The sequence below is a fragment of the Rhinopithecus roxellana genome, chromosome 14 (assembly GCF_007565055.1).
Source record: "Rhinopithecus roxellana isolate Shanxi Qingling chromosome 14, ASM756505v1, whole genome shotgun sequence".
In the NCBI taxonomy this organism is placed as follows: Eukaryota; Metazoa; Chordata; class Mammalia; order Primates; family Cercopithecidae; genus Rhinopithecus; species Rhinopithecus roxellana.
The window spans coordinates 62,876,489-62,893,976 of NC_044562.1; the positions used below are offsets into that span (position 1 = coordinate 62,876,489).

Consider the following 17,488-nt stretch of genomic DNA (forward strand, 5'->3'; position numbering starts at 1 on the left):
AGGATGCACACATGTATCAACAGGGAAGATAGAGAGCAAAAGCCCAAGAACGGATGGGCATCGAAGGAGAGAAGAGGAAAGAGAACACATCTCATCAGTTTTCTCGGACCAGAAGGCATCTGACACGGGCCTCATGGATGGCAAGATTTTCACAAGCACAGATTAAAGGGATGGCACCAACCAAAGTTAAGAGTCATCTGTGTGTGAGGCCAGAAACAAAGAAGCCCCAAGTGACTCCATGCACCTAGAAAGGGGATCTCAAAGTATGGCTCCTGGATTAGCAGCATCAGCATCACTTGAGAACACAGAAATGCAATTTCCTGCCAGGTGCAGCAGCTCATGCCTGTAATCCCAGCACCTAGGGAGGTGGAGGTGGTTGGATTGCCCGAGCTCAGGAGTTTGAGACCAGCCTGGGCAACATGGCAAAAACTGGTCTCTATTAAAAGTACAAAAAATTAGCCAGGTATGGTGGTGCACGCTTGTAGTCCCAGCTACTTGGGAGGCTGAGTTATGAGGATCAATTCAACACGGGAGGCAGAGGTTGCAGTGAGCCAAGATCGTACCATTTCACTCCAGCCTGGGTGACAGAGTAGACTCTGTCTCCAAAAAAAAAAAAAAAAAAAAAGAAATACAATTTCCTAATACTTGATTCTGACCTACTCAGGCAACCTCTGGGCCCACAGAGACTCTGATGAACACTGGAGTTCAAGGACCTCATCTGATCTTGATCCAGGTGCCAGACAGCACAGATTCTCCAGGACAGCCCTGCATACAACAGCCTGCCTTGCTGGTCCCCCACCAGGAAAGTACACCGTGTACTTGACGCTTGATCTCGCATTGAAAAGACGGCCACGGGCCGGGCATGGGGGCTCATGCCTGTAATCCCAACACTTTGGGAGGCTGAGGCAGGTGGATTACCCGAGATCAGGAGTTCGAGAACAGCCTGACTAACATGGTGAAACCCCGTCTCTACGAAAAATACAAAACTTAGCCAGGCGAGGTGGCTCGTACCTGTAATCCCAGCTACTCAGGAGGGTGAGGCAGGAGAATTGCTGAAGGTCAGGAGTTTGAGACCAGCCTAACATGGTAAAACCCTGTCTCTACTAAAATACAAAACGTAGCTGGGCATGGTGGCCTGTGCCTGTAATCCCAGCTACTTGGGAGGCTGAGGCAGGAGAATCGCTTGAACCTGGGAGGCAGAGGTTGCAGTGAGCCGAGATCATGCCATTGCACTCCAGCCTGGGTGACAGAGCAAGACTCTGTCTCAAAAAAAAAAAAAAAAAAAAAAAGAAAAAGAAAAAGAAAAAAAGACGGTCATGGTGAGCACAGATTGCATGGTGGGGGCAGGAGGGGGATGCAACAGCACAGGTTTTTCTAGAAAGTTTCAGAGAGGACTCCTGGATTTGAATCCCAGCTCTTCCACTCACGGGGAGGTAACATCAGTCTCATACCTTAACATCCCCAAACCTCAAACTCTTCGTCTAGAACAGAGTAGCAAGTTGTGTCTTAGGTTGGTGGAGGATTAAATGAGGTCTTATGATGAGGCATCCAATGTAATAATGCACAATACATACTCGGCATATAACTGCCAGCATTCTTATTACAAGTCTCACACAGTAATAATGTGGTTGATTCTGATCGAGTTTAAGCAGAAGAAAAGGTTACGGAGTAAATATTGCAGGGAGCAGATGGGACTGAACTAGGAGGACTAGGCTTGGGACGGCCCTAAGATGTTAATAGTATTTTGAAATGTTTCTGTTTTCACCAGTCTGCAAACATTAACTATAGTATTAGGTATTTTATAGACAATGTCTAACTAGGAACATATTTCCTAAACTAACAAACTCTTCTGTTTTTGGGGGGCGGACAGAGTCTCACTCTGTCACCCAGGCTGGAGTGCAGTGGTGCGATCTCAGCTCACTGCAACCTCCCCCTCCCGGGTTTAAGTGATTCTCCTGCCTCAGCCTCCTGAGTAGTTGGAATTACAGGCATGCACCACCATGCCCGGCTAATTTTTGTATTTTTAGTAGAGATGGGGTTTCACCATGTTGGCCGGAACTCCTGACCTCAAGTGATCTGCCTGCCTCAGCCTCCCAAAGTGCTGGAATTACAGGCATGGGACATCGCACCCAACCCAAAACTAACAAACTCTTCCATGCCTAGTTTATAATATTTACATTCCTATATATTTAATTATAGCTGTCAGCTTTGGTACCAAGGAAATAGTGTTTTTTGGTTTCAAAACTTGGCCTTCAGTGAGCCAGTTAAAAGTAAATTCTTTTACTTTTAGACGTAGGGAAGGAAAAAGTGTTTTTGCTACTCAAAACTCTCTGATAAAAATGTCAGTGCCTGATGACTTTCCTGCAAAGCCTCAAAAGAGGACTGTGAAGACTTCTTAAGCTGCCACCTTCAGAACTTGTGGAGCCAAAGGCTCTGGAGTAGGCAACAAGCAGACCCATGTCATCAAGCGGTGTGTGAGGGAGAACCACAGCGATAGTCTTGGGACAGAGTGGACAGTCTGGGCTTTCCTGACCATGTCTGGGAAAATGTGTCTGGTGTGAGAGCCATGCCAAGTGCGGTAAGTTCCATGGTTGCTGCTTCTAAACAAAACATGAAACGCTGACGGCCAGTGATTCTCTCTGCCAGGAGAGGTGCTTGTTTGGGTGTCAAATTCTCTATTCACAAAGGACAAAACTCAGCTTGGGAGAAGTCCTGTTCCACAGTCCAAGTTCCTACACGAGGAGAAACTGAGTCTGCTGTCAGGAACTGTTAAATAAATACTGCAGAACTGAAATAAGACTTTAACGATATGATTTCCTCAGGATTATTGGTCTTGATAGATGTCTTTTTTTTTTTTTTCTTTTTGAGAGAGATCCAAAAAGGAGTCTAGTAGCGTGATCTTGGCTTACTGCAACCTCCGTCTCCTGGGTTCAAGTGATTCTCATGCCTCAGCCTCCCAAGTAGCTGGGATTACAGGTGCGCACCACCACGTGGGGCTAGTTTTTGCATTTTTACTAGAGATGAGTTTTTGCTGTGTTGGCCAGGCTGGTCTTGAACTCCTGGCCTCAGGTGATCCACTCACATCGGTCTCCCAAAGTGCTGAGATTAGAGGCGTGAGCCACCACACCCAGCTGGTAGACATCTGTTCTGTGTAGTGTTTGCAAATGGCCAAAGACTGTGGGAAGTAGTCATAGCTACTTGTCATGTGTGTGGAATTTAACCTTTAAGGTGAAAGGCCTCCTAAGTCTGACCTGGGGTCCCTGCACTCCTGCTCTTTCTTTCTTTTCCCTATCTTTTCCTTCTTCTCTTCTCTCTTTCTCTTCATTTTTTTTTGTGAGACGCAGTCTTGCTCTGTCACCCAGGCTGGAGTGCAGTGGTGCAATCTCAGCTCACTGCAGCCTCCACCTCCTGGGTTCCTGCAATTCTCCTGCCTCAGCCTCCCGAATAGCTGGGACTACAGGTGCCCGCCACCACACCTGGCTGATTTTTTATATTTTTAGTAGAGACGGGGGTTTCACCGTGTCAGGATGGTCTCGATCTCCTGACCTTGTGATCCACCCACCTCGGCCTCCCAAAGTGCTGGGATTACAGGCATGGGCCCCTGCGCCCAGCTGTATCTTTCAGTAATGAAGTAAGTATACAGCCATCTTTTATACCTGGGAGAAATTAAACAAAACACAAAGCACCACAGCCACTATCAAAGCAACCAGTGACACAACTGATGGACAGCAGGCACCTGCTCAATCCACAGGCTTTTCCAGAACATCCCCAGCTGCAGGCCCAACGTTTGCCCGCGGCCCTGAGGAGCTGCCTCTGCAAGGAAAGGGAGTTTTGGTTTTCAAAACCAGCCTGAAGGAGGTCTCCCATGGACGCGATTAAAAGGCCTTAACAGCTGTAAAATGCACTGCACAGAGAGCTACGCACCTTGGATGAGGATTCGTTCCAGCAACAGTCTTATTTCAAACGACAACAGTTTACCAAACTTAGGAGAGTTTCAATGGAAACCCTCAAGTTGGAGTACTTCGAGTCTCGTATGTTTCCTATCTAACGCGTGCGGCCTCGTAAGCTTTTCTTTTTTATTCTCAAACATGTTGGTCAGAAATCAAGTGGCCTCACCTTGTATGACCAGGAAGGCCTAAGCTAGGACATTCCAGATGGAAAGAACATGGCAGATGGCCCTCGGCCACACAGAGCTCAGCTCCCGTCCCAGCTCTGCTACTACCCAGCTGTGTGTTACAGGATGAAATATGTCCCCCCAAATTTGCACATTGAAGCCCTCAGCCCCAGGCGGACTGTATTTGGAGACGAGGACTTTAAGGGGGTCTGTAACGTTCAATGACCTTGTACAGATGGGGCCCTAATTCAATGGGACTGGCATCATTATAAGAAAAAGAGGCACCAGGCGTGTGCACATGGAGTCCAGGCCATAGGAGGGCACAGTAAGAAGGCAACAGGCTCAAGCCAAGGAGAGGTCTCTTCAGAAACTGCCAGGCCTTGTCTTGGAGAACCAAGAGATCAACTTCCGCTGTTTAAGCCGGGGCTGCCTGGCCTGCCCCACTGTCTTCCCAAGCCTTAATGTTCCCATATGGGAAAGCGGACCGCGGCACTTCCTAGGTAAGAGGGACGGCAGCAGAAAACTCTAGCACAGGGCACTCGAAAAAGTGGTCAATAAACGCTGGTTACCGCCAATACTCTGGTACATGAGAACCCCCATCATCTCAAACCCTGTGGGGACAGAGTAAGAAGGGGAGGGAGATCTATTCCGTGTGGCCACAAGTCTCTAAACCCCCACACCACTGCTCCTACAAACAATACGGGGAAATCAACCCCCCTCTGCAGGGCAGCCAGAGTCCTTGGCAAGCAGATGCCCCGGGCCTTTAGGACCCTCCTGCCCACTTCCTCGTGAACCCCTCCATCCGCAGCTCTGCTCTCCGCCTCCCTCCTGTTCTGTCACCACCTACTTGTATGTCCCAGTTCAGTGGGATTGTCCCCATCTCCATTTAGCTGTCCTTTCCTCACCCTCTCCTGTCTAACTCAGTAGAATTCACCATTCTTTGGTGTGACACCCGTCCACTTGCATTGGGGGTCATGGGATGGGATTGTCAGTACATGTCTGAGCTGAGCCCGGGGGCTGCAGACACCTTCTGCCTCCTCCAGCCCTAGCAGAGGACCCAGGGCATGTCACACAAGGACCAGAGCACAGTTGTTACTAGCTGATCACATCTGATAAGAAATTAATTCTAGAAATAAGTATCTTATTGATTCATCAACACAAAAACAAGTTCTGGCAACATTAACTTTGAGAATCTTCCCTTTACTTGTAGAATAGCTTGTATTTCTGGAGCTCATGGGGAATTGGATTTCACCACCACTGCTCAACTTTTAAAGAAAATAAGCACTATTTTGCTGAAACAAATCACTTAGATACTATCCCGGTGAAATGGGAGGCAGGCAGGGAGGCAGGGAGGTGCTGGGTAGAGCAGGGCAGGCCACCTGGTGAGAGCTCCACCCTTGGGCCTATGCCCACAGACCTAGGTAAGGACAAGCACTCCAGTTTTTGCGCCCAAACACTGCATTTTCCGAGACCACCCCGGCCTGCCATGCCCCCCCATCCTGTGCCTATAAAAACCCTGAGACCCTAGCGGGCGCACACACACAAGCAGCTGGGCATCGAGAGAAGCACACCGGCAGAAGAACACACCCACAGACTCTGGAAGGCCACCAATGGCAGAATGATGTGGATGACATGGAATTCAGCTGGCGGCGGTAGGAGGAGAGTCTGGCCACTCAGTGGCTGGACTCCAGGGGAAGACCACCTTCCCACTCCATCCCCCTTCTGGCTCCCATCCATCTGCTGAGAGCTACTGCCACCACTCAGTAAAACCTTGCACTCCTTCTCCAAGCCAACGTGTGATCCAATTCTTCCAGTACACTAAGGAAAGAACCCTGAGATACAGAAACCCTCTGTCCTTGCAATAAGGCAGAGGGACTAATTGAGCTGATGATCACAGGCCGCCTGTGGACAGCCAAGCCAAAAAGCACACTGTAACACATGCCCACGGGGGCTTCAGGAGCTGTAAACGCCCAGCCCAAGACCATGCTGTGGGGTCAGAGCCTACGCTCCCCACAAGCCGCCTGTCTGCCTGCCCCGCTAGGGGTCTGAGCTGCAGGGCCCCGAAGAAGTGAGCCACACCCCATCACACGCCCTGCGAGGGGGATAAAGGAACTTTTCCTGTTTCACTAGCTCCTGGATAATGGATACACAGACGACACACTGAGTCTTAAAAGTAACTTCCGTTCTTGGAAGTGCCATTCTGCTGGCATGGCAGTTGGTAGCGTCTGAAGCACCTTGGCCTACGCTACTTTCCATCACCCTCATGCAGGCCTCACGACCAAGGGAAGTATTCTTTCCGATTGCTTTGCAGATTTGTGTATAAATGATGGGTTTTGTGTTTTGACTAAAGTAATTCCAATAAACATTCTGTGCATCTTGCGAGGAACATACTGTCACCCACCAATGTTGCCAAAAGGGCGGGGATGTAGGGGAGGGTGTGCCCGATATACTCAAAGACGGATGACTGTCATTTCACGTGTAGGCCTCCAGATATTCTGGACTGTGCTGGCAATGACAATATGAGATTTGAGGAGTCAAAGTAAAAGCACTGATACACCTGCCTGGCCATTAAATTAATCATCGTAACTGGGCCCGGTCTGTTGTGAACCAGGCTGAATATAAGACTCTCACGGAGCTGTTCACCCAAGTGAGGTCAATTAGCTTGCAGGGCACGGCAAGTTCACCCAGTAAATTATCTGCTTCTGGGGAGCACAACGGGCCCTGATGCCCAGGCAGAGCTGATTTGCCACGTGGGTGGGCATCGTACACTTGGCGAGCCTCTCGCTCACCTTGTTTCCTCAATGGTTGGGCTTAATAAACGTGAGCTGTCCTCCTGTAAACCTCTGCCTACGCAGAGAGGCCGCAGGCCTGCGGAGCTCCTCTCTCCACAGCCCTGAAGGAAGGGCACTGCCATTCCTCTCCATCTCTTCCAATCTCTATCAAAGTTTCGGTGCGGTCTTCACATTTGTTTCCTCCATGAAAGCAGCACGCGATGGCGAGGCAGTCAACCAACTCACTGTGACCAGTGTCCACGTTTCAGGAGCTGTTAACGCGGGTGTCATTAGGCTGCTTTCATTCTGTCCACGCCACACAATACACCCCTCGTGTTGATCCCAGGTACCAGACAACACAGGTCGGTGGCCTGCGGCAGGCTGGACGAGGGGATTAACTCCAGAGGTGCCTTTCACTTAATTGACAATTGCCTCTTTCTACTCAACTGAGGATCAAAACACGCACGGCTTCAAAACAGCTCACAGGCCTGATGGCGGGTGCGGTGGGCTTGTCCCGGGCAGGCCGGCTCTTCCTCTGACCGCTTGGGAAGGTTCTTCCCGTGGCTTCAGAGGGCTGCTGGAAAATGACCGCTCTCACAGCTGACTCCCTGGAGGTGGTCATGACATCAGGGTTCAAGGTCAAAATGAAGACTTAACAAAAAAAGTTTTGAGGAATGTTGTTTCTTTGGTGTCTCCACCGAGCATCACAAAAGGGAGCCTGCCGGATGGAAGGTCCCCCTTAGCGCCCTGCAGCCCCGAGAACTGACAAACAACACCTTGGCGGGCATCGCAGAGGAAGGACCAGAGTGGGTGGCCTGCAAGAAAAGGACCCCCAGCACGTGACCACCGCAGCCATCAGGGCTGTCGCCTCCCGATGCACACCTCTCTGCCTACCTTTCTTTGAGGCAAGCAGAGACCTGGTTCTCTCAAAACATCAGCCAGTTGATCAAATAAACAAACACAAAACTTCCGAAAGTCACAGGCAGTGTTCTTCCCATGAACCTCTAAGAGCTCTCTGTGAGTCCTGCTAGCACCTAAATCCTTAAACACAAAACCATGAGTGCGAGACACCTGGCCAAAGCTGAGCCAGGCCAGGGGCGGCCCCTCTGAGGGGTCTGCATGACAGGGAGGGGTCGTCCCCATGGCCTGAGGCACAGAGCATGCCCCGCACACTTTCTGCATTTCTCATTCCTGACTAACCCTAGGAATGCCAATCCTCTGACGGTCCAACCACAAACCAGGGACGGGGAATAATGGCTACATACAGTTGGCCTGTCTGAAGCAGGAAGAAAAGACCCCCAAATGGAAGCATGATAAGGCAGAGATGGTATCTTCCATTCTGTTTCATTCTCTGAAACCTCATGAGACAACACATAGTCTAAAAAGATGTCATGAGGAGGTTCCGTGTGTCCCCACCAAATAAAAATAACATGTTTTCAATTGTGTAAGTATGATGAAATACACTGAGCACGATTTTCAAAAAATTCAAATCCTTCTAGTGTACGCTACCAAGTACAAGGCAAGTCTTGAACGGTTTCTGCAGCCTGGACATCAGGGGCAGGAGGGGATGGCCAGGTTCTCTGGCCAGGGCTCTGCGAAGGGCAGGGAGGAGGCCAAGGCGTACGGCTGTGTATCTGTACTCAAATATAGAGATTAAAAAATGCTAAAAAGAAAGAAAGAAAGGAGAGACACAGCTGCCATCCCCCAAACAGACCTCCCATCTGCCACCCACGATTTGCATGTCACCTTCTCCGGGCTCATTTGTACTTCATTAACTGCCATTGACTTAACAAGATTTATGCAAATGGCACCATAGGAGCTCCCTAACTCCCACTGCAATCAAGTGATTATGTATGTACAACTCTCCACAGCAATGAAAAATTAATACGTGACAAGCCCACTCGCCGCTGAGCCAGGCCTCTGGCTTTTATTTTTCTTGCTTTGCTTTTTAATTTTTACTCCAATAGACCTTATCTTCTTAGTTAAAAAAAAAGAAAGAAAGAAACCGAACTCTCTGAACCAATCTCTTCCAAGACCCCAGAAAGGACACAAAAGGAGAAACAGACCCAGGTCCACAAGAAATGAAGTTATAGTCCAGAAAATAAGTTATATTCTTGATGAGGAATCTGTAATTGGGAGAAAGAAGAGATAATGTCATTGACCATCATGATTCGGCGAACTCCCACACTGAGGTCGGGGGAGCCTTGGTGCTCACGGTGAACCAGCTATCACATGGAAGTGAAAGTGGGTTAACATAAGCCACTGCGACATGTACAATCTGTAAACTCAGAGGTTAGGTTGCAGAGTGTTGAAGGCTGACTTGCTGGGTCCTAAACCATCCGTTACAAGACTCCTGTTGGGGGAAAGAAGAGTCTGCATTAGCAACTCCACGCAGGTTGCTGAAGTTCTGAAACGATTCCTCTGCCATTAGGCAAAGGTCCATTAGCTGGTGTGTGAGGCTCTAATCACGCAGACCTGAGTCTTTCACACAGGCTGAGCACCAAGACACAGTTCTCTGCAGCTGGTGACAAAAGCAGAGAACACGTTTGCGGCAAACACGGTGAGGATGGGAATGGAAAGATGCCTCCCACCCGGAGAATGGCTGAGCACGGCTGTGTTATCCCTGGAGAAACATGTTGCTGCAGGCAGTCTCAGAAGTTTCTTTACACAGTCATAAGATACTTTCGTCTCAGGTTGTGGTTCACTTATTTAATTTAAAACATGTAACGTTGCTTCCTAAGCTTTCTGAAGGCTTTTCATCGACGGGCAGTGGAAAGGGCATGGGCGTGGGGGCAGAGAGGCCTGGTCTGCATCCTTGCACCTACTTCCTGGCTGCCTGGTATAGGGTCCTCCCCATCTCTGTGTTTAAAATAAGGACAACACAGCTACCACAACTGTGGCAATGTCGAGGATTAAATGGGATCCCGAATGAATAGCACTTACATAATAAGCACTCATTTAATTGTTCATTTATTCAACAAATAATTCGGTTGAGTTTCTAGAATATGGCCTTCAGGCTCCATCCCCTGCAATCCTCTCATTTCATTTCCACACTGAAGTCATCACACCAGGAGGGTCAGGAATTCGGGCTACCTGGAGTGATCTATGTTCCTTTAGAAACAAGGGCACATGCAGGGATGTGAGATAAATTGATACAACCGTCTGCAGATCCACATCCATCTGCCCGATGCACAGAGAGGCTTTGACAAGGGTGCCCTGAACATGACTAATTCAAAAATCCAGTATTGCTAACATTTAAAAATTCTCTGTGGAACCTCCACATCTAACTGCTTCAAGGGCTTCAGACATCATCCAGTCCCCCATTTTACAGATGAGGCACCTGAGGCCTGGAGAGCCAGCCACAGGGGGACTCTGCTGGGCCAGGTGTGGATTTGAGGAGGGAGCTGTCTGTGGCTGCAAGAGGGGGACAATTAGGAGGGACAAGGAGCTCCCTGTGCCCAGGAGTCACCGGGAAATCAGACCATGATTTAGATTTCAACGAGATTACTTTGAACATTCACAATCGAAAGGCTTCCAAGGACTGGATAATACTCATTTTACGCTTGATGGTCAACTCCAATCTGCACACATATTGAAAAGCTAGTCTGCAAAGCTAGCCCCCTCCACAGATGAGCAGGGTACAAATTGAATGAAGGTTCCAATTATTCTGGGGGCCCGCCTGGCTCGCACAGAGGGACTCCTGCCAGGCTGGTGAGCACTCCCACCCAAATCAACCACAGACAGGCATTAAGAAAACGGTCTATTATTAAGTTTTAATATTCCCCAAAGTAAATGTCCTGGCACCAGTTTATAAAAAAGAAAATAAAATGTTAAATGATTTTTAAATTCCAGTTGAAAAAGGTATCAATGGCATAAAAATTACACATTAAAATCAGCTTATGCAGAGTTAGGTTAAAAATAAATGCACCAAGAAAGAATAAACAACTATGTGCATGGACCTCTAAAGTGAAGGACCTTTTTTATAGTGAAAACACCACCCACCATCAAAGTGGGAAGTTCTGTTGTTGCTTTCTTTGAATATATGGAGGGAAGAGAACCTCTCCTTAAGGTGCTCTGGGCCAGTCCATACATTTGCGGCCCAGTAGATGAACGTGTGTCTTACACAGATGCATGAGGGCCTTGGTGATGACCTGTAGGCCTCCTTCTTCTCTGCCTGGCAAAGGCATGCCCTGTGAGCAAGGAAGAAGCAAGCCTGATCCCGGGCAGGGTCAGTTATGCTGCGGACAGAGGTGTGGTCTTTGCAGTAGTTCCTGGGCATCTTGGGAAACTCTGTGGACTCCCTCCTCTGGTCTCACCCAAGATGCCGTGGCCCTATTTAACCCCTACCTCTCCCACATCTTCACGCTGACACTGCCTGGCCACCCTCTAAGGCTGTGTTCCTATTTGCTTCAAATGGACGAAACCTACATGACCAGAATAATCCTCCCGTTTTTAAGGGCAGCCAGTGCCTACACAGTTCCTAAGGGATTAGGGACGCGACGCAGGTACCCACAGGAGAGAAGACAGCAAAGCAGTGAGCTGGACCAGAGGTGCACACCGGTCACAAGCCCTGTGCCTGAGAGGCGGAGCCATTCTCCTGCCCACAGAGGCTTTTGCTCAAGAAGGATGCACTCCAAATCAATTGGCTTTCTTTAACAAACCACAAGATGCCATTTCCAGAAGCCACTGTGTGGGGTTGAACTCTATTTTTATTCTCCTTGGAAATCGAACCACAATCTACGTCACACGTGGACTCCAGGGTTTTTTTTTTTTTTCTTATTGGAGACATAAAGTGATTTAGAATCCGGTTCTGGGCTAATGAAACCCTGTTCCAGGCTAGCAACACAGGCCAAAACAAATGGTTGAATTCAAGGCCTGTTGTGTAATGAGGAAGTTTAATTAAGGCCCCACATTACAGCTGTAAATGTTCCTTTATATAATAAGGTCTAAATGAAACCGAACCTAATCAAAGTTACAATTCCTTCATTAGCAAATTACAAACAAGAGCGCACAGCTGACACACCGGCCATGATTATCACAACTAATTGCCTCGTTGTTACAAACCAGCCTGAAACAGTGTTCAGATGTCCGTCTGTGAGAGCAAATTAGGGCCACGTCGGGCTGTTCCTGTGATCACAAGGGGCTCTTGTAGGCGATCTGAGTTACCCCTGTTGCCCGGCGGCCCGCGGCCCAATCAAAGCCGTGCTACAAAGGCAGCCTTTGAAGGCTCTCAGCCTGGAAACGCACTCCATATGCAGGCGGGCAGCCTGCACTTCATTAGGTCTGTTGTCTCCGTTCCCTCTTCTCATTCTAATGATCCCATTTGAATACACACAGGAACTCTGCTAATTGATGTCAAGTGACAGACTTCTACATTCATCAACAGAGCACAGCAGACAGACCTTGGCGCGCGAGCCAGCATCATCTCCGGGAAGACCTGAGGTGTGTCTCCGGCGACAGGGAGGGAAGGATGGGGATGCTGCTCACCTGTTTAATTGGGATGGCTCGGCCGCTCCCGATGCTGTCCGCACGACTCTCCAGGCCTTTCTTCTCTTTGTCTGGGTCGCTCCCTTTCCGAGACTGCAAAGCAAAAGGAAAGTTGGCATCTGGGTAAGGGCTGTGGTTCACAGACGGGGCTCTGCCCCTGTTTGCAGAATTCCTGCCAATACACATTTAGAAAACACGCGTGATCTATGTGTGCACACAGACATGTCCGACCAGCAGACCGCTCGGTAGTTCATCTCCACTGACTCATCATTTTTAAAGAGAACCGTCTAAACTTTCCCGCTGACTTTTCCACCACAAAATTATCTTTTAATTCTTTTTTAAAAAGTTCAAAATTCAATTACTACAAACCAATGGGCCATAGAGGAAAGTAACGCCCAATAGAAAAACGCATTCGAAAGCTGCAGTTCACATAGCCGAGGAAAAAAGGGGCTGCTCAATGTTCATTTGGAAAATCCACTACATAAACATACATATTTAACTAATGTTTGAAGGATTTTAAAATTCTATTAACTAGTCAGCTGTGCGATTTAACGGCACACCCTCGATTAGTATCAAGGTGCTGTTAACATTTTCCTTGTATCGCTTCTGGATGGGTGGAAAATGGCAAATTCGAAGTTAAGCTAATGGACAAAACCACAAAAAATAACGAAGGGAAAAGAAAACCCCTGAAAATCGCCTTTGGACCACAGGTCAGTATTTGGGAAATAACGAACAGCTTTGTTTGACAAGGTCCTGAGTCAATTATCTCCGATGCACTGCTGACCTGCTGCGGACGACGAGTGCCGGGCGCTGGGTGGGAAGGGTGGCGACCTTTAACCCAGGGAAGCCCCAGCCAAAAGCACACGTTGACTTGGGTAAAACTGAAGGAGCTCCATCGTCTCAGCCTCCTCTCTCGATGGCATGAGGAAGTGTGAGCACAATGATTTTCTGACAGATTTATTTTATTATGAGAGAAAGATCGGAGACTCGTCCTCCTTAATAACTGTGCTGACAAGTGACAACTTCACTCCATTACTTTTCAATGGGAACATTACTCACGCAATATTGAAAATGGAGAAACATTTTCATGTGCTTTTCAAATCTGAGATGATATATGAAATGAACAGACTTTGTGGTGTCCACTGCTACAATGAAACGCTAATGGAATCCAGGTTCAAAGGGATGTGAGATGGAACAGCTGATTTAAAAAATATACATATTAAAAGGGGACAATGTCACGGGTCGTAATAAAAACAAGGGCTGATGAGACACATTTAGGATTCCAGAGGTATCCTCTGGATAGAGGCTGCTACCAAATTAAGGAGGAGGACAAGGAAAACAGTTCCCATGATGGAAACTCAGATCCAGCACTTCAAAGGGTGCTATTCTCCTGCGCAGCCGTGCTCATTAGGAAATACGCTTCGCAGATGGTGATAAGAGCTGATGTTTACTGAACACCTACTATGTGCCAAGCACTGTGCACTTGTTTCCCTTAGGATGGTGGATGCCTAGAATGAGATGACAGGGAATAAATCAAGTAATAAACACAAAGTTGCAGAAGATATAAAACGTAAGGTTAACCCTTTGGGCTAGGAGGAAAACAGAGATATTTATCAATTCCTTGTCAAGAGCTCATTTTTCTCTTTAATTAATTAATAATGTATAGTAAGAGCTACACAATAGCCTTAAATTCTTTTCTCCACGTCTCAATTGATGAGAAAAGCTGGCTCCTGAGGTTCCTACTTTTAAAATAAATTTCAAAGCACACAGTGATAACACTAAAAAAAAATTTTTTTTAATTAACAAAGAATATTTACGAGTACTTTGGGAATTTTACAAATTCTAAATTTCTAAATTTGGAAATCCATCTTCATTATTCTCTATTAACCAGAATAATTAACAAAACAAACATTAAAAAATTAACATGTTCCTCAAGGCAGCACATCTGTCCCCCCCAGCCACTCCATGCTCAGAACAGAATTTCAGATTCCACTTGAAATGGGAAGAAATAGCTCATTGCCCTGCTGCAAACACCTTAGAACACGAACTGTGAACAACAAAACTCAACATCTGATCACACACTGAGATAAAAGAGACTGAAACTTCAGTAAGACTTCATTGCAAAAATAAAACAAAAATTTCCTGACAACTTTAACAATTGGCTGGAGACAGTCAAAACACTAAAATTTCCAGGAAAGAACAGTGGCAAGCTGTTAGGCAAAAGAGTTTGCTGTACCTCAGCCCCACAATCACTTTGTCTACATCAGGCTGTATCCATAACATTGAAATCCGACAACCAGACTCAATCAAATCCAATGGACAGAGACACCCCAGCATATACAAATTCCCAGTAGGGTTTCCTTTCTCTGCCAAGTTGGGAGACTTCATCACTAATGGCACATCCTTCTGTGATGCTGGAATTGGCTTTGAGGAATCATCAGACACAAGGCAGCCCTCAGCACCCACGGCGTCTGCCAGGAGTGACCCTGCCCTGCATACAGCCTGCTGCACACTGCCCGAAATGTAACAACAGCAGATCACACCCATCCCAGAAGGGTTGCAGATTTAAAGTCAACGCACAGCAAGCCACCATAGTAACTGCTTCGCCTCCAACAAACACTCAGTGCAGAGGAAAGAAAGGTTAAGGTAATCCAATTATCACCTGCTTCTTTACAAAAATGTTTAACTTCTCGACATGGTGAGAGAAGCCATGAAGGACACCCCCATCAACTAACTACCTGCCTACAGGAACAAGGGCATCATTGCCAAGAGCCCTCTGTATCAAACAGAAACCGCTTTCCCCCTTTCAACCAGTGGCTAAGTCAACGGCTGCTGGAACACACTATGGGAGGTACCCAGGAGCTCCTCTGCAAAAACAAATAAATGCCATTCAAACAGTTCTGTTCACACTATGAATTTTGCTGCCTTTTTTTTTTTTATGGCAAGTTTCTGAGTTGGGCAATGTATATTCACAATCTTTGCTTCCTGGGTACGCTTGGCTCTGTTTAATGGTATCAGCATTATACGGTAAGCTTTTAAAAAATATCACATAAATGACATCGTTATTATAAAGCTTGAAAATGGACAAAGCCATACAATGTATAATTTCAGGACTCAAACTAGAGCAAGTTGACAGCATGGACACAGATAATATAGACCAAATTCAGGTTAATGCTGATCCCTGGGCAGACAGGCAGGAGAAATGGGTTCTGGAGGCACATGGAAGGAGCTGCAACTTTTACTTAGGATTTGCTTATTTCTTGCAGTAGCAGCGTGGCAGAAAAGGGCTTGTATTTGATGAAGTGTGTGGTGAGTACACATATGCTTTTTATTTCTGTATGTCTGAAAAATTTTTCTAATAAAACATTTTAACCACATGTAAACTAGGGCTGCTAAACTAAATTAATTGCTCTAAGAACCCATATTACCAAACTAGGGATTAACTGGAGACAGTCTTTTAACGCTTTTTTCCCGAAAGAAATGAATGAAATAAAATATAACTTAGTGTCTGATTAGTAAAGTATAATTCCTACTGTAAATGTAACATATAATTTGGACTATGACAGAGATTTTGTTTGTACTCTTTTGTAAAAAAGTGTCATTTATTTTTGTTTAAAAATTGTATATGAATATATGCAAACAAACATCTGGGAGCACAAAATGTTAGCCCAGAGCAGTACATTACAGTCTACTTTATAAAATGTATAAGAATGGTATTGGAAAAAATGATGCGTGTACTACTTAATTAACTGTGGCCTCTTTATGATGTTCTAATAAATACGGTGGATAGTGCCCCTCCAGCTGGGTGTTACAATCCCAGTCTGCACAAATTTTTATTCACTAAGATTGTCTGTATACCATGCATCTGTCCTCCGACTAGATACTTCCAAACAAATACACATTTTAATAGTTTATGCCTATAATCACCAACAACTGCCAGGGATGAAGAGTCTATCAAATTTTACATATTTAAAAATAGAAGAAAACTGGTCATGCTAAAAATTTAATTTCTTAATTGCTATGATTTCAAAATTAATTTGCCTTCTTTTTGTTCCTTGGATGACACTGACATCTAGTGGAGTTACTATTTCCAAGAACTTCAACTTAAGACTACACCACATGCATCATCACCATCACCACCACCACCACCACCATCATCATCATCATCACCATTATTTTGTTCAATGTCGAGCCCACAGAGGACCAACATATGGATCCCTGCCCAGAACTATCACCATCTTTTCCTTAAACGCCACAATGCAAACCTATTGCAGTGGCAGCTTCTTTTATGACTCCAAGTTTCTATTCTCACTAATGCCAATGAGGCAGCTGGATTCAATTTCTGATCTGATCTCAAATTTGTTTCCCAAGATCAAGGAGAAAGACAACAAACACTGGTCACACTTAGATCCACAGGCAGGCCATTATATTACGCGACACATTAATGGCGAAATAATTAACTGTCATTTTTGGTCACTGTAACAATGAGTTTTTACTGGCTTCTGCACCTGCCCTGTCCAGCCTCTTCATGGATGCCTGTAAGTGCATGTGTGTGTCTGCAGCGTGAATCCGCAGGAACAGGGTCTCTCTTCCTAGGGTGCAGAGTCCCTTCTCCTTCACCCTAAACTCTTTCTCTTGAACATGTGTTGACTCTGGCAGCGAGATTCTCCTAGACACTGAGCAAAACCAGGGCTGTGCAGACAGCAGATGTTAAGTCAGTATTTATTAACTGAGCTGTTATTTTGATTCTCTCTGCCTTAAAGTGTTTTCCTCCCTAAGTCACCTGGGTGGTCAGTTACCCAGTGGGATACTACTTTCTGGCACACTCCAGTTCCAGAGCTTATAAAGGGAGGGGACGGGAAGGTGCTGGCATTCTCCTCATAAATATTCTCATTTTTAAAGACACTTTGTGGTTTTTAAATTTCTCTCCTTTGAAAAGAAAGCAAAGTCCACAAGCAGAAAATGTGGCCCTCAGAAGGTGTCTGAGAATGAGTGCTGTCCCCCTTCCACTCCCTTAACAAAGGCACAGAAGGTGTTCTCGACCACCACAATGACAAGCCTGCCCCTCCTCCCAGGGCACAGGCCGCCTGCCCACAGCCCACCCTCTCGCAATCCA

General features: G+C 46.6%; 1 protein-coding gene across 8 annotated transcripts in view; it reads right to left on the reverse strand.

Moving 5' to 3' along the window:
- Window positions 1-17,488, reverse strand: part of AGAP1 (ArfGAP with GTPase domain, ankyrin repeat and PH domain 1) — a 650,028-nt gene that overhangs the window by 322,233 nt on the left and 310,307 nt on the right. For all 8 annotated transcript variants that reach the window (XM_010364388.2, XM_010364387.2, XM_030916436.1 and 5 more), the window contains one exon: window positions 12,373-12,465. In XM_010364388.2, coding sequence (XP_010362690.1) covers window positions 12,373-12,465 — 93 coding nt within the window. The remainder of the gene's footprint in view (window positions 1-12,372; window positions 12,466-17,488) is intronic.